The following is a 26,978-nucleotide window of genomic DNA, read 5'->3' on the forward strand; positions in this document are numbered from 1 at the left end:
GTGAGGACATTTTATTTCCAGAATAAATGTAACACTCACTTCCCACTGATTTCCGTAGGTCTTGTAAGCCCTGCAAGGAGTTGGTAACATGAATTGAAGAACCAGAGTCAATCCACCATGTGTCATGAGTAACATCAATCATGTTAGATTCATAACAAACAAAAGAGAGTTGAGTACCTTTCTTGTCAAGCCACTGTTTGAACTTGGTGCAATCTTTCCTTAAATGCCCTTTCTTCTTACAGAAGAAACATTTGGAACTTTTCTGAATGTCCCTTTTGGCAAGAATCTTGCCCTTGTCCTTGGCTTGAAATATCTTCTTCTTTCCAGGTGTAGTCAAATTTACCTTCTCACCCTCTTCCATAGCAAGTCTACCCTCCTCTTGAACACACATGGTCATAAGTTCATTAATTGACCATTTCTCTTTATGTGTATTATAAGAGATTTTAAATGGGGTATATTGCGATGGTAAAGTGTTGAGAATGTAATGCACTAGGAAAGAGTCAGACATCTCAACCTCAAGTCTCTTCAATTGAGCCGCAATGTCCCTCATCCTCATAATGTGGTCACGTACACCGTGTATCCCACTTAGCTTCATGGATGAGAATTGGTGAATTAGGGTGCTAGCTAAAGCCTTGTCCGAAGACACAAATTGATCATCGATTGCCTTCAGTAAGTCACGGACATTGTCATAATGCTCAAGGGAACCCCTAATGCCATCTGAGATCTTGGTCTTTATGAACATTATTGAGAGGCGATTAGATCGCTCCCATTTTTCATAAAGAACAATATTTTCAGGAGGCGGTTCATCCTTCCTTATGGCGTAATCAACGTCCTTGCACCCTAAATGAAGGAGAGTTCTCTCCTTCCAAATTTTATAATTGTCCCCTCGGAGCTCAGGAACATCACATATCATATCAGAGAAATTAGCAGACTGACAAACTACAAAACAAAAATTAATCATACTCAACAAAATTTGAAGCTAATTAAACAACATGACATATCTACCAATGTAAAATATGTTTAAAATATGAATCTACTGACATAAAACTTGCCTGTGGGCCAAAGCATTAATTCAATTAGATTCATAAAATAATATGATAAAATTATCAAATTATTTCTAATCCCTATGGGTAAATTAGAAAACATATAGTTGATATTTTATCCAAATCAAGCACATGAGATATAATAAATTCTCTTGTGGGATAAAATTTATTACATCTTAAAATTTCAATATCATCCTACAAAATTTCAATATCATCCTACACAATTTTTATCCAAATCAATTACATAAAATATAATAAATTTTCCTGTAGGATAAAATTTATTACATTTTATATAATGAATTAACATGTCACAATGATTCTACAATTAAATTTTCCTGTAGGATAAAATTTATTACATTTTATATAATGAATTAACATATCACAATGATTCTACAATTAAAATTAATTAATTGCCCATATCAAACAGTAAAATCGAGAGAATAATTAATAAGGCCAAAATAAAATTAACATGCAGCCTAATAAGAAACGCAGCCTAATAAAAACTAAACAGAATGAAAAGTTTTTTTTTTTTTTATATATCAAAGATGCGATGAGTTTCTGCCCTATTCCCAACTTCGACGACACTGCTCGCCGCCCATGCAAGCTGCTGCAACGCCAGCAGCCCCGCGATGCAATGGCTTCGCCGACGCCAACAGCCCCGCGATGCAATGCGATGGCTTCGGCGGCGCCAGCAGCGTTTCAAAATGCAGAAATTACTAATTGGGACAAAAGATTGCTGGGGAAAGAAACTCAAAGTTCAATAACAGGTAAGTGCCTTTGCAAAGCACCATCTTTATTGACTTTGCAAGGAAGAATCGCAGAAGCAGTAATTTCAACAGGCATGAAGAAACGAGGCAGAGGCAGTAAAATAATGCTCTGATACCAAATGTAAAAACATTACATATTTTGCAAACTATATACCTCCAGCCATTGTTTTGATCAAGGAAGACAACTGCAACAAAACTTGATGCTTCCGGCCCTTTCTCCACAAGAAATGATGGTGTATCTTTGTCTCAAGAAGAAGACACGAAAGGAGTAGGAACCAGGGACCAAATTTATATCATGCTCCAATATTCTGCCATCATCGAAATTTTGGAAGCAAGGGAAAGTAGTTACAGTGATTTTTGGAACTGTTTCAGTTTTTGGAATTGTTTTCACATTTCACATTCCAAATACATAGACCAATAATCGATTGGTTGTTCCATGACCAATGGAGTCAAAATTTAACCAACATGTTACACATAGTTAGGCTATTCAAACAAATTTTATGGAGCAGAAAGCTCCCTTTTAGCCATTCAATTAATACAGATTTGATCTCAACTGCGGGTAATAAAACATCTATCTTATAAGGAGTTACGATTAGTTACGATTGACCATTTATTTAGGCTCCTTATAAGATAGATGTTTTATTACCCGCAATTAGTTACTTGATCTATCTTTTTATTACCCGCAATTAGTTTCTTGATCTATAAATGCTCAATTATAAATTAGATCAAGAATGGACCAGAGGTGTGCTGTCTCTTGTGTGGGGCACCGCTAAAGTGGTCTTCTTTCCGGATTCCATCGCCAGACGGCGGCGACGAGCTTTAATGAGAAAACGTCACATAATTTGGTGTAGATATTTTTGGTCGTGAAGCTGCCGTTAGTTTGTCAGAAAACAGCATGACGGCACTTTTCTCTGTTAAGAAGCTGATGCAGCAATCTAGCTCGCTCAGTGAGCGAATTTGACGTTGAGATTGAGGGTGACCAGGCTCTGCAACTGCAAGCGGCTCCCCTGCTTCGACATGATCTCCCCTTCGTCGGTTACCCTTCACCGTATCTCCACCTCCATCATCAAACCACCACCTTCTTCTCTTGATTCAAGACGCGTCTCCTACCTCACTCCCTACGACCTCTTCACTCTCTCCATGCATTACATTCAGAACGGCCTACTCTTCTGTCACCCCGTTACTCTCGACCTCATCGCCGGTCTCAAAACAGCCCTCTCCCTCACCCTCCACCATTTCCGCCCCCTCGCTGGCCGCCTCGTCTCCGAGCCAACTTGCGACGCTTCCGGAGGAGGCATCCAAGTCTACGTCGACTGGAACGACCAAGGGGCCGAGTTCATCCATGCCTCCGCACCGCACGTCTCCGCCGCCGACGTGGCATCCCCTGACGTCCCCTGTTTTCTCCACCCTTCCTTCTTCCCTCTTAATGGAGCCGTCAACTATGACGGGTATTCGCTGCCGCTCCTCTCTACGCAGCTCACCGAGCTGGCAGACGGCTTCTTCCTCGCTTGCTCCTTTAATCACTCTGTCGGCGACGGCACTGCCTACTGGCATTTCTTTAATGTGTGGGCGGAAATAACAAGAAATGGCGCCGGAGACGGAAGCCGCATCTCTCAGCCTCCGGTGCTCGATCGCTGGTCCTTCGAGGGTGGTAGTGGCCGTCATCTGCAGCTTCCTTTCACCCACCCCAACCAATTCATCGAAAGGTACGTGCCGCATCAGTTTCATCGATGTCGTCTTGTTCGATTTGAGGAAAAATTGATTTTTTTTCCCCCCATGATTTTCGCTCTATCGCCTCAATTCGACCGAAAGATTTGCGCCGCCAGGGCCGCTGCGCGAGCGGGTCTTCCACTTCTCTTCCGAATCCATCGCGCACCTGAAAGCCAAAGCAAACCAAGAATCCAACTCCACCGTCACCATCTCCTCCTTCCAATCTGTCGCCGCCCTCGTGTGGCGGTCCGTCACGCGCGCCCGCGGCCTGCCGGCAGAGCGAACAACAGGCTGCGCCGCGGTCATCAACGACCGCGCACGGCTCCAGCCCCCGCTGCCGACCGAGTACTTCGGCGGTGTTGTGTGGGTCGTCCGGGCCACGGCAGAGGTGGGGGAGCTGCTGGAACGCGGGCTCGGGTGTGGCGCCATGCTAGTTCATGAGGCTGTGACGGGGCGCACGGACGGCGCCGTGCGGCGATCAGTGAAAGGGTGGGCGGAGGAACCGTTCATGTATCCGCTGAGCTTGTACGACCGATACGGCGTGAAGATGGGAAGCTCCGCGAGGTTCAACGTGTACGGGTGCGATTTCGGGTGGGGGCAGCCGGTAGCAGTGAGGAGCGGCGCGGCGAACAAGCACGACGGGAAGGTGACGTTCCACCCGGGGAGGGAGGGCGGAGGCAGCATGGATTTGGAGATCTGCTTGAAGCCGGAAACCATGGAGGCATTGCTGCATGACGAAGAGTTCATGAGTGTCGTAAATTTCCCAGCCTGAGCACAATCCCTGCAGCTTTTCAAACTATTATTCAGCTATTCAATTCGACTATCAGCATCATATCCAAAAATCAGATAATATCATAATTAAGAACAAATAAAAGTTCCTCATGCGCTTAATTAAATTCCTACCCAATGCAAAGTGGCTCTGTTCTAATAAATACTCCTCTAAAGATTGCGACGACATTACAAAACTACGCAACACATAACAAACAAAACAAAACTGGAAGAGCCATGATCGCTTAATATCTGATCCTTTCTGGAAATCGAGAAAATGAATATTGGAGAAGTGACGCTCATGTTGACCTTCGAGGGATTTTGCTCCTACCTCTAATACAAACAGCATCAGTGCCGAGTCAGAGATCCCTGGTGATGGCTCTTTGACGTTCAAGTCAATCTTCGACGAAGTAAGAAGCAACGAAAACTATAACGCGACTGTAGAGATCACGAGAAAAGCATACCTTCGCCCATACCTGTACCCCCCTTTATATAAGGCTCCTGTAGCGTGTGTGCACGCTTCTTAAAACGGGCAAGTCATCCAAGCTTTCCGTGAATAGTTATGTCAGTAAAGTGTCCCTGACATAATACCTTAACGAGCCGACAGTATCTTTGAAGTGATAGTGGAAGTTTCCGTCGTATGATCTTCTGTCTGACCATGCTGCCCGTCGGCGACACTAACTCCCAAAAGGATGTTGAAGGATATCCCTTGGTGTCTGTTACTCAGTCGAACGGGACGGTCGTTCCGTTGGAGTCTTCATTGTTTGGTTGATGAATCTAGTACTTGGTCGAGCGGGTTAGTCGCTCGGCCGATACTTCCACTGTGATTGTTGCACGTGTCTGGACCGAGCGGGATAGTCGTTCAGCTGTAGCAGCGTTGTCTGCATGTATCTCCGCTCAGCCATGACCCTACGTTGCTGATCTAGTCATTGATGTAGAGCCGAGCGGGGTGGCTGCTTGGCATGCTCCCGCAGACACTTCGGCGTTTATTCCTGTCTAGGCCGTCTCAGCTCAACCGATGGGCGAGCTAGTGATGATGTCGGATTGGGCCTTTCACATCTTGGCCGAGTGAACCACTCGCCCGCCCGACCTGTGATAGGGAGCGTTGACCGCCTTGACTTGGACCTCCATTGTGGCGAAGACCTTTCCCAAGGTGGGCCTCTCATCACCGCATCACATGCCCCTCTTAAAGTCTAGTCGAAGGAGGCAGTGGCCCGACTGACTGGACTACAGCGCCTTCAAGTTCCGTCCTGATTGGTCTTCCTTTCTGTACGGCTTAGTCAAGCCAGGCTTGACCCTTGCCGATCGGCCTTTTAAAGGTGGTCGCTCAGCCATGAGTATGCTCCTTTGATTCGGACAATCAAAGGGCTACACTTGGGAGACTTTTTCGTCCGTCTGTCCCGGGTGAACGCCGGCTAGCCTGACGTCACTTTGATTTCTCGAGAAGCGTGCAAATCGTTTTTCATTAAGGCGAAACAGGTTCCCATGCCGACCTTAATTGTCGACCCGTGGTAGCATGCCACGTGTCACGCCTGCAGCCGCTGCACGCCTGACGTGACAGGCATTGATGGTGACGTTTGACGATTTAAATTCAACAGTCGGATCTTCACATAGGTTTTCACGACATAGATCGGACGGCTCCGGTCGGCCGAGCCCGGGGTATATGAGCTCGCCACATCATCGCCTTCTCCACCTTCGTGCTCCTGTGCTCGTGCTCTCCAGTGATTCTGTGCGGTTCTCCGACGACCTTCTGCACATGTTCTCTGGCGACCTTCTGCGCGTTGTCGACCATTTCTCCTTTCCTGCTCCGACGATCCTCATCCCGTAAGCTTCGTTCTCTTATTCGCTCTCAGTTTTTGGCCCCTCCTTGTTCCTGGTGTCCTCCCAATGATCTTTTCACTCCTTCGTTTGCATTTCCCTCGCTGTTTTTGCTTTCTATCGAGATAGCGAGCTCCTCGCAACCGTCGGCCGCTGTTCTCGAACTCTGGTACACACCATGGAGTCTCGATTCGATGCGAGTGACGCGGAGGCTCTGAGAAATGTTGGTGCAATATTCCCTAGGTCAAGGTTGACCTGGTTGACTGAGCTTGAATTGGTTCAAACTCGAGTCTTGATGTTTGGGTTTCAATATTTGACAATACATGAAGACAAGACATGGAGATTGCAGGTGCAATTGTTCATGTGGTGAGATTGTGAAGGAGAGTCAAGTAGGTCAAGATTGACTAGATACTTGACTGGAAAATCTTGGTGAGTGAAGCCAGGTGAAAGTCCTAACTGGAAAGTTAGGTAGACTAGAAAGTTCTGGTGAGTAAAGTCAGGCAAATGAGAAATCCTAGTGAGTGAAGCTAGGTGAAAGTCCCGATGAGTGAAGCCTAGCAGCTGGAAAATTCTAGTGAGTGAAGCTAGGTGAAAGTCCTGGTGAGTGAAGCCAGGCAGAAGGAAAAATCCTAGTGAGTGAAGCTAGGTGAAAGTCCTAGTGAGTGAAGCTAGGCAGAAGAGAAATCCTGGTGAGTGAAGCCAGGTGAAAGACCTAGTGAGTGAAGCTAGGTGAAAGTCCTAGTGAGTAAAGCTAGGCAGAAGAGAAATCCTGGTGAGTGAAGCCAGGTGAAAGACCTAGTGAGTGAAGCTAGGCAGAAGGGAAGTCCTGGTGAGTGAAGCCAGGCAATCATGAAGTCCTGGTGAGTAAAGCCAGGCAGACATGAAGTCCTAGTGAGTGAAGCTAGGCAGAAGGGAAGTCCTGGTGAGTGAAGCCAAGCGAGGAAAATCCAGATGGATCAAGGATGATCAGACATTTGGTGTTGGAAAGTCCAAGTAGGTCAAAGAGATTGACCGGATACTTGGCACAAGGAAAATATAGATGGATCAAGGATGATCGGACATCTGGTGTTGGGAAGTCCAAGTAGGTCAAAGGGATTGACCGGATACTTGGCACGAGGAAATTCAGATGGGTCAAGATTGATTAGATATCTGGTGGAAGTTCAAGTGGGTCAAAGGGATTGACCGGACGCTTGGTAAAGGAGTCCTAGCAAGTCAAGGGTGACCAGATGCTAGGCATGATGTACCAACAGGTCATGGTTGACCGGATATTGGTTTGAGGGACGTTTGGACTTGATTTGACAAGTCTTATATGGGCTGGATCAATCAACCGATCGATTGGCTCATGCCCAATCGATCAGTCGATCGATTGAGTGAGTCTTCGCGACAAGCCTCCTCCCAATCGATCAGGGGATCGATTGGGAGAAGTGCGCGATCACACAGAATAGCTCTGGATCGATCGGACGATCGATCCAGAGCCCCCAATCAATCAGTGGATTGATTGGGAGGCACGATTTCGTGCGATGGGATCTGGATCGATTGATCGATCGATCCAAGTGATTCCCAGGAGCACAGAGGCGCTCTGGATCGATCAACCGATCGATCCAAAGCCTCTCCAATCGATTGGGAGCAATCCGATTGATTGGGATCCGACCGTTGGCGTCGTATTTAGCTGCTGGAGAGCTGTTCTCTCGGTAGAACTCACGACCTTCTTCTCCAGCGAGCACAGATCTTCACAGAGCTTCTCCACAGAGTTCTCACCGCCAGTTCTTGAAGTTCTTGGAGGTTCTTCCAAGTCAAGAGGCGGATCTACAACAAGAAGAATAAATCTAGGGTTAGGGTTTTCTTGTGCTAACTTATAAGCTTTTAGCTTGTATTTTGTTCCCTTTCCCTTTCTTCTTGTAATGTGAACTTGTAGGGCTTCTCCGCCTTTGGTAGTTACCATAAATGAGTGTTTTATTAGTGGAGGGTGCGTGAGTGTGTGGATCCTTGGACTAGTCACCTCTTGTGAGGTGGATACTAAGTAAATCCTTGAGTTAGCGTTGTTGTATTTGTGTTCTTGTATTTTCCGCTGCACATCATCGCAAGAAACAAGCAACGACAAGCACGAGGAGCACGCCGAGCTATTCACCCCCCCCCTCTAGCTACATAATCGGTCCGAACAAGAAACACCTTTGAACTCCCTCTCGAGTACGAGATTATTTTACCCTCTCTGTCCAATCGGCCCAATAATCCTCCGACCAACACCATTTGTTTGTTCAGAGACCACTTTGTCGCTGGTCTGCGATTCCCCATCCATCCTTTTATCATCTCTATTTGTAAATACTTCTGCATTTCTCTCCCCCGACTCGTACCAAACTCTTTCCGTTTGTTGTATGGTGTCACTGTCTTGTTCTGGCTGCACGACATCCCCCTTACTCTTCGGGCCTTCCATTACTTCTATTACCCCAAGCAATCTGAGTCGGGGACCTTCCTTTTTCAGTCTCGGGTCGGCCTAGTTTTCCTTGACAAAATGCCGACATCTAATAAACACTAGAAAGAATATTTCTTTTTCCTGCGTCTTCCTGAGCAGCCAGAGTTTGCGACCCATTAGCAGCTTGAAGTGGCGCCTCAGCCCGACCTGAAGCAATATAAGAGCCGCTCGAACTATCTTCATGCGGCTTCCATGCTGGCCGACCAGAAATACCACATTCACAAGCTATTGTTGGAGGGTGTATTGTACATTTTTGGCCTGAGTCCGATCCGCACCGGGCTGCCGACTAGCCTAGGTATGCAACCACTTTATCTTTTCCCTTTGATGCTAACTGATCTTTCTTTTTCTTCTACAGCCGGAGTTATGATGCGAGCGCGGATGGCCAGCAAATCAAAGCTCTCAGACACCACGATCGAGTCGGTGGTTTCCAAAGAGCTAGCGAGCCGAGGTCGGCCACCAGTCGGCTCTCATGAAGACCCACTCGGGCTAAGCGGGGAGATGCCCGTAGAAGTAGGCGAAGGTGCGGCCAGCCATGCGCCGAGTGGAGGGGATGCTCCGAGCTCATATCTCTAAACGGAGCGACGACCCATAATCCCTGTTGAAGAACCTTCGGGGTCGGCCTCCTCCGATGTTCCTTTGACCAGGCGCAAGAGGCGTCGAGCGGAGCCATCTCCGTGTTCTGCTGCCACGGGGGTGCAACTGATCGAGAGGGTCGAAACCTCGACTCTGGTCACGCTCGTTCAAATTGTGGAGACTTCCTCATCCGACCGGATGCCTTCCTTGGCCGAGCTGCCACTAGGTGTTGTGGTTGCATCGCCCATGGCCTTCATACTGCCACCACCGATGTTGGTTGCTACTCGGAATATCGTACTGGTTCCACTGTACAAAAAATTTGTACAATTGCCGAACCTTTCCTAACAACCTATTGTGTTCTTTAGAAATTAAACTTGGAATCGCAAATAGAACTTAACATTATTTATTCCAAGTTCAACTTATCTGTTCTTAGAGGTTTAGACTTGGATCACAAATGATGCTTAACATTATTAATCCAAATCCACCCATGTTACAAAGTTGATTAAATATTTATTTCAAAGATTGGCTTCCAGGTTAAACATGGCGAAGCACTAGGTTTTCTTGGGTATGAGATTATCCACCACTTCCTAGACAAAGCCTTTCAATGAAATATAATATTTAATCTCCTTATAGTAACCCTAGGTTTAACCACTAAGAACAATGGAATCACAAGATCGAAAAATAAAAGAAACACAAAATCGAAATATAAAATCGATTGCCTAAAACTGATAGTCTCTTGTATTTGGTATTTTAAAATATATACAAAGAAAACTAGTATGATTTGGAATAAGACAACTAGTTATACCTTTTTTTTGTAACTAAAGACCTCTTGATCTTCTGTTGTATTCCTCATTTCCTCTTGAACGTCGTGTGGGCGACGATCTACCAAGATGAATTCCACCGGGACCACTTCTTCTTCTCCAAAACTCTTGAGCCATCAAAGGATGCCAAAATAGGAAATTTCCTTCTTCTTCTTCTCCTTCAAGCAACCGACCACCAAGTGCTTTCCTCCTCTTCTTCTTCCTCTCCAAGCAACCAGCCACAAGGATATAGGAACCCTCGATGTTGCCGGCCCTAAGGAAGCAAAAGAGGTGACAAGATGAAGGTGGTGCCACTGGCTACAAGAAAGAAGAAAGGAAGGGAGCATGGCCGACCACCAAGGAAATAGAGAGGGAATAAGAATAGGTTGTCTAGTTCATGAGGCACCCTCTCCCCCTCTTTTATAATCCTTAGTCTTGGTAAAAAAGAAAAGTTTAATTAAAACTTCCTTTTAATATTCTTATGGTCGGCCACATCATGGTATACTAAAAAGGAAAAAAAATGTACAACAAAAAATTAAAGCTTCCTTTTAAACCATGATATTTACAAAAGGAAAAGTTTTAAACATAATTATAACTTCCTTATTCGTGGCCTCCCTCTGAAAGAGGAAATTTTAATAACAATTAAAATCTCTCTCTTTTTAAATTTTCTATTGTACATGGCAATAAAGGAAAGTTTTAAAAATTAATCTCTATATTTTAAAACATGTAGACAACTACAAAAAAAAGAAAGAATAATTAAAACTTCTCCTTTTTAAATCATGGTTACATAAAAGGAAAGTTTTATCAAAAATTAAAATCTTTCTTTTAAACATTATAGATAACTACAAATGAGGAAAGATTTTAACAAAATTAAAATCTATCTTTAATCTTTTGTAGTTAGATTTAAAAGGAAAGATTTTAAAATATAAAACTCTCTTTTTTAAAACCATGAGGATGACTATAAAAGGAAATTTTTAAAAATAAAATTTCTCTTTTAAATCCCTTTCATGAATGGCTACAAAAGGAAAAATTTTAACAAAATTAAAATCTCCTTTAATCCTATGTGGTCGGCCCCATGCTTGGACACCAAGCATGATTTGGCCAGCCACTTCTTGGGCTCCAAGCCTATACTTGGCCGGCCCCTTTGCTCCAAGCAAGGTTGTGTCCAACCCATTACTTGGATAGAAGTGGACTTAGTAGATACAAGATTTTATAGAGGCTACAACAGGGACCGAGAGGAGAAATTGATTTTGGTCTCCCGATATGCTTGAGCTTCATGTGTTCGCCCCAAACACCCAACTCAAGTTCATCAACAATAACTCATACCACTAAAAAGTTATTATTGAACTACCGCACCAATCCCAAATTATATTATGGGCTCCTTCTTATTATGAGTGCATTAATCTCCCTGTGTTTAAGATATTAAATGTCCACTAATTAAATGAGTCACTGACAACTCAATTAATATTTAGCTCTAAGAGTAGTACCACTCAACTTCATTGTCATGTCGGACTAGGTCCACTTGTAGGATTTACATGATAATCCTTATAAGTTCCTCAAGGGGGCATCATCAACCTAAATTACTAGAACACATTTTTATTCTATAATCAACAACACACCATATAAACAATATTATTTCCCAACTTATCGGGCCTATTGATTTAACGAGTTAAATCATACCCTTTGATAAATTAAAAAAATAAATATTAAGTATACGTGTTTGTTATTATATCATGATTAAGAGTACGCACTTCCATAATAACAAAGATTTTTGTTTTTTTTTATATAGTCAGTATAAAAGAAACTACCTCAAATGGTCCTGCTCAATACACTCATAGTGTAATTTTATAGTCAAGACAAACTAATACCAAATTACACTACAACCACTCCAATGGTTTATCTCATTCCATCTTGGTTGTGAGCTACTATTTATAATTTATAAGGAACTGATAACATGATCTTCTGTGTGTCTTCTCACACCATGTTATCTTCAATATAAATTAAATGGACAACTACACTTAGCAAAAATGTAGACATTTGACCAATGTGATATGGAGAAACGTCATGGTAAAAGTATCAAGACTCTACGATCTGATCATGGTGGCGAGTACCTCTTAGGAGAGTTTAGGAGTTACTTATCAGTTGTCGAGATTCAATCCCAATTGTCTGCACCTGGTACACCCCAACAAAATGGTGTGACAGAATGAAGGAATATGACTCTTATGGAAATGGTTAGATCAATGATGAGTTATTCAGAATTACCAAATTCATTTTAGGGATATGCTCTGGAAATGGCAGTGTACATTCTGAACTTGGTACCTTCTAAGCCAGTACCCTTTACTTCCACAGAATTGTGAAATGGGCGTAAGCCTAGTCTGAAGCATATTCGGATTTGGGGTAGGTCCAGCACATATGCTGAAGGTAGACACTGATAAGTTGAAATCACGTACAAAAGTTCGCTTGTTTGTGGGTTATCCTAAATGAACGGAAGATAGTTTATTTTATAGTCCCAAAGATTAGAAGGTCATTGTTAGCACCAATGCTCAATTTTTAGAAGAGGACTATGTAATGAACCACAAGCCCATGAGTAAAATTATTCTTGAAGAAATAAGAGAAGACACGTCTACTCTAGTACCAATGGTACAAGATGAGATACCACAAGAAACTGCAACACGTGTCACAAATGATGCACAATGTCTCGTCGTAGTGGGAGGGTTGTTAGGCAACCTAATAGATTCATGTTTTTGGGAGAATCTTCAAACTTGATCCCTGGTGAACATGAACATGATCCTTTGACATATGATGAAGCACTCCAAGATAAAGATGCAGCATCCGTCTATCTACAGACTGAAGCAAGCTTCGAGATCTTGAAACATCCGGTTTAATCTTATGGATTTATTCAGTGTCCGGATGAGTCTTGTGTATACAAGAAGAGTGATGAAAATGTGGTGGTATTTCTTGTACTATACGTAGATGACATTTTACTCATTGATAACAATATCAAAGTGTTGTCAGACGTAAGAGTATGGTTGTCCAAGCAGTTTGATATGAAGGATTTGGGAGAATGTGGACATATTCTTGGAATCAAAGTAATAAGGGATCGCAAGAAAAGAATGTTGTGCTTATCCCAAGCTTTATACATCGATACTATCCTAGCTCGTTTTAGCATGCAAAACTCCAAGAAAGGTTTTCTACCTTTTTGGCATGAAGTACCTTTATCTAAAGAGATGTGTCCTAAAATATCAAAAGAGATAGAAGACAGTTCCTTATGCTTCGGATGTAGGAAGCTTAATGTATGCAATGCTATGTACGTGACTAGATATCTGTTTTACCGTGGGCATGGTTAGTGTTGGTCCCTCTGGAGGTCGACAAGAGGGGAGGGGTGAATTGTCCTACAAAATAAAACTCGAACCTTTCTCGGATTTCAACTATATAATAAACACTTGTAATAAATAAATAAAAGAGACTAAGTAAAGAAAAGCAGACACCAGAGTTTTACTTGGTTTGCAATCAGGGGATTGCTAATCCAAGGAATGTAAGCGCACTATCTGATTCTCCTCTGGGCGGAGTAGCCTCTTTACAACGTTGACAGCACAAATGAAAAGAACAGAATTGAAAGCACAGAAGGAATTGATTACAAGTTCGTTATTTGATCTGTGTAAATCAGTGCTATATTTATAGCACTGGTCGAGGCGCCCCGAAGGGGTTCCGGGCGCCCTGGGGGGATAAAACTTTATCCTCAACGTTCAGATCGAGTTTGACTCGATCTGGTCAAAAACCTCGTTACGGGCGCCCCGGAGGGTTCCGGGCGCCCCGGAGGGTTCCGAGTGCCCCGGATGGTTCTGGGTGCCCCGGACCCCAAAAGTCAACTCTGGTTGACTTTTTCCGTCCGGTCGCTCCGCTTCGGTTCAGCTCGTCTCGGTCCGGGTCTTCTGTTTTGGCTCCACTAGCTTGGGTGATCTCGCCCATCCGGAATAGGGCTCACCCGAACCTATGTTCCGGCCTTCTCCTCGAGCAGCCTTCCTTCCCGGTTTCTCGTCCCTCGAACGCCGCGCACGTTCTTCTCGTCCACCGGTGTACTCTTCCGCGGTCACCTCGTCCCTTGGACGCACCGAGCCCGTCGGCTCTCTCCCGTGTCGTCCTTCTCGCTAGCCGCGTCTTCCGCTCGACTTCCTGTGTTCCTAAGCTCCTGCACACTTAGACACAAGGGTTAAACAAACGCAGGACCTAACTTAGCTTGTTTGATCACATCAAAACACCTTGGGGTTCCAACAATCTCCCCCTTTTTGATGTGAGCAACCCAAATTAAGTTAGGGTAACCATATGCAATAAAAACGATTTATATTTCAATAAGGCCAAATATTTTTCAATTGAAAAACTATAGTACCTCCCCCTAGACTTAACATACTTCTCCCCCTTTGATCACATAAAAATTGGGGTTATAAATAAGTCTAAGGTAAATTCAAACAAAAGCTTTAAGTGTAAAATATTTAATAATGTCTAAGTAAAATTCAATTTAAAGACACTCTTCAGAATTTTTCTTTCGAAAAAAAACATTTAAGTAAAATATTTTTCAGATAAAACAGTCATAAAAAAAATTTTAGGTTTGAAACTTATCTCAGCATCCCCAAAAATTTTTTTTTCTAATTAATTGAAAAAATTCTAAGTTAATATTCTAAGTCAATTTTTTTTAAAAAAAAAATTATAAGGCAATATTATCATAAAAAAATCCTAAGATAACTTAAAAAAATTTCTAAGTCAATTTTCATAAAAATTTCTAAGATAATAAAAAAAATAAGAAAATAAAATATTTTCTAACACAAATTGAATAACTCTTTTAAAGCATCAAGTAATTTAAATTAATGTTTTTTCAGTTAGTCAATTAAACTTTTCATTTCGATACTTGGCTTCCAGGTCGTGGCGAGGCACTAGGCCTTCTTGGTTATTGGAGCAACAACCACTTCCTTAGACAAAGCCTCATAAAGAAATTAGTTGTTTAATTTCCTTGCTGAAAATGCTAAGTCTAATTTTTAATTTTAAATTAAATAGGTTTTTGGAACCCAATAGAGGTTCCTACCTACAGGATTAACCAAGTATTTCCTAGGTATATATATTTTTGATATATTTCTAATTTGATTTTGATGAAATCTATAATACCAATTTAAACCTCCATAATTTCTAAAAGTAGAAATATTTGAACCATTAGATTTTTTCAATCTTTCTATTTCTTCTTTTAGTTTTTCATTTTCAATTTTCAATTTTTCAAAATCCTCTATAAGACATGATTTTGCCAAAATTCTCTTTGTTTCTAAAATTTCATTTTCTAATTTGGCATTTTTATTTTCTAATTTATACATGGATTTAGTCATAGCTTTGATACCAAAGTAAAGTTCATCAGGGGGTAAGAGGCATACCTCACTTACCATATCGGACTTGAAGCCTGAATCTCCCCCTGCTTCGCTACTTCCATCTGAGGTCGCTCCCCCTTCATCGATGCTGGATTCTGATGTACTTTGTCCTTCGTGGCTTGCCATCAGTGCAATCCCCGCATATTCTTGAGCTTCTGATTCAGATGAAGAAGTGTCATCCCAAGTTGCTTTTAGGTTGTGTTTCTTGGGTGTCTTCATTTTAGCCTTCTTGAGTTCTGGGCAGTCTTCCCTTAGGTGTCCCTCTTTCTGACACTGGTAGCACCGTACCTTTCTTCTACCTTTTTGATTCTTTTTATTCTGCATTTTAAATTTATTAGATCTAAAAAACTTTTTAAAGTTTCTTACCATGTACGCTTCTTGATCGTCTTCAGAGTCTGAGTCGGGTTCATCCTTGTTGGTTGCGTTCAGCGCCATAGTCTGGGTTGTGTCATTTGATATCTCTGCATATCTAGTTTCGTGTAATTCAAGGGTAGAAAACAACTCTTCTAAAGTACTTACCTCCAGGTCTTTTGAGATGTAGTAAGCATCGACGATTGATGTCCATTCCGGAGTTCTTGGAAACGCATTGAGCGCGTAGCGAATAGTATCCCGGTTTGTTACTGTTTCACCAAGATTTTTGAGACCAGTAACTAGTTCTTTTACCTTTGCATGTAAACCGGCTACTTTCTCACCTTTCTCCAGACGGATGTTCATCAGTTTGTTGCGGAGGATGTCCCTTCTAGCGAGCTTTGCTTCGGACGTGCCTTCGTGGAGTTCCAAGAACTTCTCCCAAAGTTCTTTAGCAGATAAGTAGTTTCCGATGCGGTTGACCTCTTGAGGCGGTAACACGCTCAGCAGGTGATGTTCCACACGGCTGTTTGCTACCGACTCATTCTGCTCCTTTTTTGTCCAATCGCTCTCTTCTTTTTCTTTTCCATCTTTATCTATTGGAGCTACAAAACCATATTTCATAATAAACCGAATTTCAAAATATGTTTTTAGGAATACCTCCATACGACGCTTCCAATCTGCGAAGTTCCCCTCGAATTTTGGTGGGACAATACTTGGTCCGGCCATCTTGTTGCTTCGATCGGCGGTTAGTCCCTGAAGCGCCTTGGCTCTGATACCACTTGTTGGTCCCTCTGGAGGCCGGCAAGAGGGGAGGGGTGAATTGCCCTACAAAATAAAACTCGAACCTTTCTCGGATTTCAACTATATAATAAACACTTGTAATAAATAAATAAAAGAGACTAAGTAAAGAAAAGCAGACACCAGAGTTTTACTTGGTTTGCAATCAGGGGATTGCTAATCCAAGGAATGTAAGCGCACTATCTGATTCTCCTCTGGGCGGAGTAGTCTCTTTACAACGTTGACAGCACAAATGAAAAGAACAGAATTGAAAGCACAGAAAGAATTGATTACAAGTTCGTTATCTGATCTGTGCAAACCAGTGCTATATTTATAGCACTGGTCGGGGCACCCTGGGGGGATAAAACTTTATCCCCCAACGTTCAGATCGAGTTTGACTCGATCTGGTCAAAAACCTCGTTCCGGGCGCCCCGGAGGGTTCCGGACGCCCCGGACCCCAAAAGTCAACTCTGGTTGACTTTTTCCTTCCGGTCGCTCCGCTTCGGTTCAGCTCGTCTCGGTCCGGGTCTTCTGTTCCGGCTCCACTAGCTTGGGTGATCTTGGCCATCCGGAATAGGGCTCACCCGAACCCATGTTCCGGCCTTCTCCTCGAGCAGCCTTCCTTCCCGGTTTCTCGTCCCTCGAACGCCGCGCACGTTCTTCTCGTCCACCGATGTACTCTTCCGCGATCACCTCGTCCCTCGGACGCACCGAGCCCGTCGGCTCTCTCCCGTGCCGTCCTTCTCGCTAGCCGCGTCTTCCGCTCGACTTCCTGTGTTCCTAAGCTCCTGCACACTTAGACACAAGGGTTAAACAAACGCAGGACCTAACTTAGCTTGTTTGATCACATCAAAACACCTTGGGGTTCCAACAGTTAGCAGATATCAAAGTAATCCAGGACAGGGACATTGGACTGCCATAAAGCATATATTAAAGTACCTGAGAAGGACTAGAGATTATATGCTGGTTTACCAGGTAGATGATTTGCTCTCTATGAGTTACATGGATTCTGACTTCCAATCAGATAGGGACAATAGTAAGTCAACCTCGGGCTATGTGTTTACTTTGGGAGGTGGAGGTATAGCATGGAGGAGTGTTAAGCAGAAATGCATTTCGGACTCTACCATGGAAGCTGAGTATATGGTAGCCTCTGAGGCAGCCAAAGAAGCTGTATGGCTCAGAAACTTCTTGATGGGCTTAGATGTGATTCCTGGTTTATCCAAAATTATCATTTATTGTGATAATAGTGGTGCAGTAGCAAACTCGAAAGAACCACGAGCCCATAAGGCAAGTAAACACATTGAGCGCAAGTACCACCTAATACGAGACATCGTAAAACGAGAAGTTGTTGTCCCCAAGATTGCATCAGAAGATAACTTGGCAGATCTTTTCACTAAGGCCCTTCCGGCGAGAGCTTTTGATGGGCATGTTGAGGGGATGAGAATTAGATGTATGGCAGCATATATGACAGCATAGTCTTTTAGTATAGGTGGGAGATTGTTAGGATGCATACTAAAAGCCTAGCTTTTTGTATGAACATTTATTTTGAAATGAGAATCACATTGGTCAAATATCTACATTTAGTTAAATACAGTTGTCCATTTAATTTATATTGTAGATAACATGGTGTGTAGTGTCACACAGAAGATCATATTATCAGTTCCTTATAAATTATAAATTGTAGCTCACAACCAAGATGGATTAGGACAAACAATTGGAATGGTTGTAGTGCAATTTGATATTAGTTTGTCTTGACTATAAAATTACACTATGTGTGCATTGAGCAGGACCATTTGAGGTTATTTCTTTTTATACTGACTGCATAAAAGAACAGAACCTCTATTATTATGGATGTGCGTACTTTTAATCCCGATATAATAACAAGCACATATACTTAGTTTTTATTTCTTTAATTTATCAATGGACGAAATTTATTTGTTAAATCAATAAGCCCGATAAGTTGGGAAATAATATTATTTATATGGTGTGTTGTTGATTATAGAAGGAAATTGTGTCCTAGTTATCTAGGTTGATGATGTCCCCTTGAGGAGCTCATAAGAATTATCATGTAAACCCTGCAGGTGGACTTAGTCCGACATGATAATGAAGTTGAGTGATACTACTCTTGGAGCTAGATATTAATTAAGTGAGTTGTCAGTAACTCATTTAAGTAATGGGCATTCGATATCTTAAATATAGGGAGACTAATGCACTTATGATAAGAAGGAGCTCATAATGTAATATGAGATTGGTGTGGTTGTTCAATAATGACTCTTTAGTGGTATGAGTTATTATTGATGAACTTGAGTTGGGTATTTGGGTCGAACACAAGAAGCTCAAGTCCATCAAGAGGCCAAAACAAATTCCTCCTCTAGGTCCATGTTGTAGCCTCTTATTAAAAGTCTTTTTATTCACCCAAAGTCCAACTTCTTACCCAAGCTAGGGACTGACCATATCCTTGCTTAGTGCCCAAGCAAGGGGCCGACCAAGCCCATCTTGGTGTCCAAGATGTGGCTGGCCAAGCCTTGCTTGGTGACTAAGCAAGGGGTCGGCCACTAAAGAAATAAAAAGAGAGATTTTAATTTTTTTAAAATCTTTCCTTTTATAGCAATCTACAAAGGATTAAAAGAGATATTTTAATTTTAAAATCTTTCCTTTTTTGAAACCATCTACATGGTTTTAAAAGAGAGTTTTAAATTTTAAAATATTTCCTTTTTTGTTGCCATCTATAATGGTTTTAAAAAAAGAGATTTTAGTTTTGATAAAACTTTCCTTTTTTGTAAACATGATTTAGAATAGAAGTTTAATTTTAAAATCTTTCCTTTTTGTAGACATCTGCAATGTTTAAAAGAAGAGATTTTAATTTTTTAAACTTTCCTTTTGTAGCTATCACAATAGGAAATTTAAAAGAGAAAGATTTTAATTATTATTAAAATTTCCTTTTGTGTCATGACCAAGGATTCTAAAAGAGAGGTAGAGGGTGCCTTATGGGAACAACACATCTCCATATTTCTCTTATTCCCTTAGGGCCGAAACCTAAGCTTTCCCTCTTCTCTTTTCCTTGGTGGCCGACCCTTCTCTCTTTCTCTTCTTCCTTTGTTTTTTTCTCTTAAGGTCGGTGGCATATCAAGCTCCATCTTCTTGTGGCCGGTTTGCTTGGAGGGGAAGAAGAAGAGAAGGAAATTTCCTATTTTGGCATTCCTTGGGTGGCCGAAACTTGTAGGCAAAGAAGAAGGTTCGGGTGGATTTCATCTTGGTAGATCATTGCCCACACGATATCCAAGAGGAGGAAAGGAATACAACAGAAGATCAAGAGGTCTTTAGCTACAAAAAAAGGTATAACTAATTATTTGTTTCCGCTGCATAATTAGTTTGTGTTCTTTGTATGAATCCTGAAATACCAACACAAGAGGCTATCGATTTTGTGTTTCTATTGTGGTCTCTATAGTTAAACCTATACTATAAGAAGTTTAAATATTCAATTTCTTTGAAATGCTTTGTCTAGGAAGTGGTGGATGATCCCATACCCAAAAAGACCGAGTGTCTCGCCATGTTTAACCTCGAAGTCAATCTTTGAAATAGATATTTAATTAACTTCTGTAATATGGTTTAACTTCTGAAGAACGCATGGGTTGAACTTGGAGTAAAAAATGTTAAGTTTCATTTTCAATCCAAGTTTAACTTCTAAAGAACAACTTGGATTAAAAATGTTAAGTTTCGTTTGCAATCCAAGTTTAACTTCTGTTGTCACGCCCCAGAGGAGTCCCTGCCAGACAAAAATCCGACAGCATCTCCCCTGTACCGGTGACAATATGAAGCATACATACATACATCACAATATATAAACATGAACAACATATTTATCAGCCCACACGGCTGGACCATACATAAAATAGAAACAACATGACCACGAAATGTATCAATTATATATATCTATCCATAGACTACAATTACTATACAGATAAACGACATCTGTAACAAAAGTGCAAAATGTAAATACAGCGAAACAAAAGTAAAACAAACCAGAAAATCAACACGTCGAGATCTCTGAGCAACTCTATGAAAGTCCAAAACAACAGTAATATCAAAAGGATCCCTGTGTCTGCAAAACTGGAGACCAAGGAATGTAGCAAATTAGCCAAATGGCTAAGTGGATACTCAAGAAAGATGTGCATGAATTTAATCTTATTGAAGAAGTCAAGGAAGTAGAATAAATCATCATCTTTTGTTACAACTTTAGGATTATTCTTAAAGTTCTACATTTATACATATATATGTATAATCATCTTCTCATTATCTATAATCAGGTAAAATTTTTAGATTAGAGTTTAAGATCTTCACCTTATCATCACTTGTCATCATTAATAAAATCAAATTTTCAATCTTATTATTTAATCACTCAATTATAAGTTATCATGGTAAGATCAACATGTATATCAATAGTCTGAATCTGATAAATCAACTAAAAAGTGAATCACTGGAGCCAATATCATCAGAGTGAAATATATGGATAGGCTAAAAGCCTCCTAAGAGTATAAACTGTCGCATACGTCATCTGACGTACGGGCTATCAGCCCTCACCGGTGGAAGACATAATAAACACTGACCGAGGGCTACATCAAGCCAACACGCCTCGGGTGTACGGTCAGGTACTCTGGACCGCGGCCGCCGCGCTACCACAATAACATGTGGGCGGTCCAGTACTCTAATATAGAGCTCTGGTATAAAGCTAGGCTCATGGTCTTCACTTTTTAATTCTTCATTTATTATCTTTATTAATTCACCGTTATGATTATATTCATCCATTTATCATGATTATTCTCTTTTCATATTAATTGGTCAATCAAGGTAATATTTTCGTATCAAATCTATTAGTTTATCATTATAGGGTCCACAGATAAAAAGCTACAAGTATCAACAGATAGAGTATCAAAAGCATGAAGTATGAAAGGTCAAGCAAGTCAAAAGAGACAAGGTATCAACAGAAGAGTAATTCAGAATATTTCTTTAATTTTAAAAAAAACAACCCTTCCCATATCAATCCCAATATGAACCCACATGTGAACAAGAAAAAATATTAATTATTTACCCTCCAATAATTTTAATATTTTAACCCATTTCGCTATTTATAATATCAGTTTAATTCCCATTTTGAAAACAATAATACAACATATACATATTCCAATTTATATATTTATTCATGCACAAGGAAATAGACAAGAGTAGATGTATCCACCTTATATACAGCAAAATCTCCGAGTATCGGCAGGTCACCGTGCTCCACTCGAGCTCGGATCTACAAACACAATATCAAACATAACTTAAATAATCAAAATACTATCTAATAATAATAATGACCTAAAATCTACACATTATCTCTGATTCAAAATCAGTGAATTATTTTGATCTCGATACCTCGTACCACTTCGCATTCCTAAATACAACATCTGTTCTAATCTAGATAACCCTTCTAACTACACATCAATTTAACCAAAAGCAACCTAAAATATACCTTCTAAGGGTTTTGTGTGGCCGCTGGAAATGAGGACAGCAACTAGGGTTATTTTCCCATTCGTCGTTGGCCGCCTCAGCTAGCTCCGGCGAGCTCCGGCGATGCTGCCAAGAATAGGGCAGCAGCTAGGGTTGCTGTTGGAGAAGACAAAAGGCAGCAAGGTGCTGCTGTTGGAGGGGAAAAGGAGAGAGCAACTAGGGCTTTGTTTTCCCTCCTTTCCTAGTGGTCCGGCGAGCTCCGGTGAACTCCGAGGAGCTTCAACAGTTCTGTCGAGAAGCAGAGAAGAGGAAGCAGAGGAGAAAACTGTGCTATCTGCCCTTGCTGGAGGAGGAGAAGAGGTGCGGCAGGAGGAAACAAAGGTTGCGGTGCTTGAGAAGGAGAAGGGGAAAGCTTGGTCGTTCGTCGCCGCTGGAGAAGAGAAACGAAGAAGAGAGGGGTTTGAGTTGTCGGTGGGGAAGAGAAAAGGGAAAAGGAAAAGGGGGTGTGGGGGAGGGCATGTGCACGTGGGTGAGTGGCATGGTTTTTTTTTTTTTTTTTCCACACTTAACATTCTCCCCCACTAAAAAAAATTTGGTCCCCAAATTTAAGTAATTGAGACGCATTGATACCTGAGGTAAATAAATGAGGATATTCGATACGCATATCCTCCTCACGCTCCCAAGTTGCTTCTTGATCAGAGTGGTGTTGCCACCCAACCTTTACGAGACGAAGGCATTTGTTCCTCAACTGATGTTCCTTGCGATCTAGAATACGAACAGGGAATTCTTCGTATGTTGCATCAGACTGTAGGGGAACTACAAGATCCTTCAAGACATGTGTCGGATCCGGAACATACTTCCGCAGCATAGAAACATGAAAGACATTATGTACTCCTGTTAAAGCTGGGGGTAATGCAAGTCGATATGCAACAGCACCAATCCGCTCAAGAATCTGGAAAGGTCCGATAAATCTGGGTGCTAACTTCCCTTTTAACCCAAATCTCTTAACTCCTTTTATGGGTGAAACACGAAGAAATACGTGATCACCTACTGTGAATTCTAACATTCTTCGTCTTTTATCTGCGTAACTCTTTTGGCAACTCTGAGCAGTCAATAGTCTCTGTCTAATAGTTCGTATAAGCTCAGCATCATGCTGAACACTCTGAGGGCCCAAGAGTTGACGTTCACCGACCTCATCCCATAAGATAGGAGATCTACATGCTCTGCCATAAAGTGCCTCAAACGGTGCCATTTGAATAGCAGAGTGGTAACTGTTATTATAAGCAAATTCTACCAAATGTAGATGGTCCTCCCAACTACCCCCAAAATCTAGCACACAAGCACGCAACAGATCCTCTAGAGTCTGGATAGTGCGCTCCGACTGTCCATCAGTCTGAGGATGAAAAGCGGTGCTAAAGCGCAGCTCGGTTCCCAACGCCTTTTGGAAACTTTGCCAGAATCTCGAAGTAAAACGTGGATCTCTATCAGAAATAATACTGAGGGGAATACCATGGAGTTTAATAATTTCTCTGCAATATAACTCTGCTAGACGATCTAGAGATTCTGTCTTACGAATCGGTAAGAAATGTGCGGATTTAGTTAACCGATCGACAATCACCCAGATTGAATCATGTCTCCTCTGGGTCCTTGGTAACCCCGTGACAAAATCCATAGTGACATGCTCCCACTTCCATTCCGGCATTGCAATCTTCTGAAGTAACCCGGCCGGTCTCTGGTGATCTGCCTTAATTTGTTGGCAAACTAGACACCGAGCTACAAAGTCTGCAATATCTCTTTTCATACCTTTCCACCAATATGATCGTTTCAAGTCTCGATACATCCGTGTACCACCAGGATGAACTGCAAATCTCGATCGGTGGGCTTCTCGAAGAAGATCCTCCTTAACAGGATGTACCTCTGGGACACATAATCTGTTTCGGAACCGAAGAGATCCATCCATATCACGTGTGAATTCTGGCTTGGGGCCTAACTCCAACTCACTAGCTATAGATCTGAGATACTGGTCTTCCATTTGACTTTCCTTAATCCGCTCCACCAATGGGGACTGTGCGATCAAGGAGACCAGTATACCACGCTGTGTTTGCCCTACTTCAGTTAAATCTAACTCTGAAAACTGTCTGACTAGATCTGTAACTGCCACCCTGTGAGTTGCCAATACTCCTCTAGACTTCCTGCTCAATGCATCTGCGACTACATTAGCTTTTCCAGGATGGTAGTTGATAGTGCAGTCATAGTCTTTCAGAAACTCCATCCACCTTCTCTGTCGAAGGTTTAACTCTTTCTGAGTGAAAAGATATTTCAGACTCTTGTGATCGGTGAATATCTCAAAGGTAATACCGTAGAGATAATGTCTCCAAATTTTAAGGGCAAAAATGATGGCTGCTAATTCTAAATCATGCACGGGATAATTCTTCTCATGATCTTTTAGCTGACGAGAAGCATAAGCTACTACTCTATCATACTGCATCAAAACTGCCCCTAATCCTTGAATAGATGCATCCGTGTAAAGAATGAATCCATCATCTCCAGAGGGAATAACTAATACTGGAGCACTCACCAATCTCTGCTTGAGCTCTTGGAAGCTTGCTTCACAAGCCTCAGACCAAGTAAACTTGACTCCTTTTCTAGTTAATCGAGTCAAAGGTGCAGTAATACTAGAAAATCCTTCCACAAATCTCCGATAGTACCCAACTAATCCAAGAAAACTACGAATTTCCTGCACTGACTTTGGTTGTTCCCATCGGTCAACTGCTTCAATCTTCTGGGAATCTACTGAAATCCCTTTGCTAGAGATTACATGCCCTAGAAATCCCACAGAACTCAGCCAAAAAGCACATTTACTGAACTTAGCATATAAGCGTTCCTTCCGTAAAGTTTCTAAAACTATTCTGAGATGTTGTTCGTGCTCCTCTTTTGATCGCGAATATACCAGAATGTCATCAATAAAGACAATAACAAACCGGTCTAAATATTCTAAGAATACCCGGTTCATTAGATCCATAAATGCTGCAGGAGCATTGGTAAGCCCAAACAGCATTACCAAAAACTCATAATATCCATATCGAGTACGGAAGGCAGTCTTCTGAATATCTGTATCTCTAACTCGTAACTGGTGATAGCCTGATCTTAAATCAATTTTTGAGTACACACAGGTACCTTTAAGCTGATCAAACAAATCATCTATTCTAGGTAGAGGATACTTGTTCTTGATAGTTCTGAGTTTAACCGCCTATAATCAATCAGAGCCTCAAGGATCCATCTTTTTTCTTAACAAAGAGCACTGGAGCACCCCAAGGAGAAACACTAGGACGGATAAAACCCTTGTCTAGCAACTCCTGAAGTTGAATCTTTAGTTCCTCCAGTTCTCTTGGTGCCATCCGATATGGAGCTTTTGATATTGAAGCTGTGCCAGGAAGCAACTCAATGGCAAACTCTACCTGTCGCCGAGGTGGCAAGCCAGGAAGTTCTTTAGAAATACGTCGGGATATTCACGTATTATGTGGACATCGAAAGTTGGACAGAACTATCCACATTGGAACTCACTAAAGACAAGAGATACCCTTGCATCCCCGAGCCAACAACTGCTGAGCCTGGAGAGCTGAGATAATAGATACCCCTCGATCATTGATCCCAATAAATTCCCATGATGATTGATCTACGGGTTGAAAAGTCACCACTTTGGCTCGACAATCGACAGTGGCATGATGCTCTGATAGCCAATCCATACCCAAAATAATATCGAATTCAGTCATCTCTAGCACATGGAGATCCACTGTAAGGATATGGCTATCGAAATTTAAAGGACAACTCTTGACCTCCTGATCTGACATCAATACTCCACCTGATGGTGTCACTACTGATAATCCATAAGGTCGAAGAGTTGGGACCCTCCTAATCTTGCATACAAACTCAGGAGAAATAAAGGAATGCGAGCTACCCGTATCTATCAATATATCCTCACGGGTCAAAGCATAAACGTGTCCCGGCTCAAGACCCGATGGCTGACCCCTCTGAATAGAAGAAGAGAGCTGACTCTGCTCCTGTGCAGGCTGGTATGACTGGGTCGAAGGCTGATAAGATAATGGTGGCTGATACTGCTGGGGTGGAGGTAATAAGTACTGCTGGGGTGGGGGTAACAGGTACTGCTGGGGTGGAGCCACCAAATACTGCTGAGATGGAGCTGGCAAGTACTGCTGAGATGTAGCTGGCAAGTACTGCTGAGATGGAGCTGGCATATACTGCTGAAGTGGAGGTACTGAGTGATACTCACTCTCCACCTGGGACTGCAAATGATAGAGTTGTGGCTGGTGAGCAGACTGTGTAGGTGGGGGATTTCGTGGCTGAGACTGCTGAGATCTCTGCGGGCCTTTCTGCTGCCGAGACTGTGGAGGTCGTGAGGTAGGTCGAGCCTGCTGAGACTGTGATCCTCCTGCTTGATGTTGTGCCTTCAAAGTGCAATCTTTCTGCATATGTCCGAGCAGTTTACAATAAAAACATATACTCTTATCCAGTGGACATTCTGATGCCAGGTGATTTGGTGCACCACATTGAAAACACTTCACCGATATCTGGCCCCGCTGTGATGAAACTGGGCGACTAGATCCCTGTGATACTTTGGCCACCTTTTGTGGCCGTGAAGACTCTCTAGTCGTATCCTGGCCACGAGATCGACGACCTCGACTCTGCTGTCTAGTGTGTGAGCTCTGTGAGGTATGTCGACTGGCTTCTCTTTCTTGGGAGACTTGCTGCTGAGTCATCTCAATAAATATGATCCGATCAAGTGCCTCCCGATAAGTAGTAACAGGAAATCCAAACATCCTGATCCGAATATATGCTGCCAGTCCCTGTGTAAAGTGAAACATACGGTCTGAGTCCTGAGCAACCATATGTGGGCAAAACTCAGCAAGTCTGCTAAATTCTGCACTATAGTCTAGCACGCTTCGGTCACCCTGCTTGAGACTCATGAACTCCTGGCGTCGAGC

At 42.2% G+C, this 26,978-nt stretch overlaps 1 protein-coding gene across 1 annotated transcript; it reads left to right on the top strand.

Moving 5' to 3' along the window:
* The first annotated feature begins 2,758 nt into the window (after window positions 1-2,758).
* On the top strand, window positions 2,759-4,416 carry LOC122011504 (protein ENHANCED PSEUDOMONAS SUSCEPTIBILITY 1-like). Its single transcript, XM_042567896.1, has 2 exons — window positions 2,759-3,516; window positions 3,623-4,416. The coding sequence occupies exons 1-2, from the start codon at window positions 2,828-2,830 to the stop codon at window positions 4,290-4,292; spliced, it is 1,359 nt and encodes a 452-aa protein (XP_042423830.1). The 5' UTR covers window positions 2,759-2,827; the 3' UTR covers window positions 4,293-4,416.
* The last annotated feature ends 22,562 nt before the right edge of the window (window positions 4,417-26,978 follow it).

The sequence above is a fragment of the Zingiber officinale genome, chromosome 8A, assembly GCF_018446385.1.
Source record: "Zingiber officinale cultivar Zhangliang chromosome 8A, Zo_v1.1, whole genome shotgun sequence".
Classification (NCBI taxonomy): Eukaryota; Viridiplantae; Streptophyta; class Magnoliopsida; order Zingiberales; family Zingiberaceae; genus Zingiber; species Zingiber officinale.

Bases quoted from the DNA above. Each gene is read 5' to 3' on its own strand.
- LOC122011504 (XM_042567896.1), top strand. From the start codon at position 2,828: ATGATCTCCCCTTCGTCGGTTACCCTTCACCGTATCTCCACCTCCATC. The intron at 3,517-3,622 runs GTACGTGCCGCA...TTCGACCGAAAG, and splicing joins CCCAACCAATTCATCGAAAG to ATTTGCGCCGCCAGGGCCGC.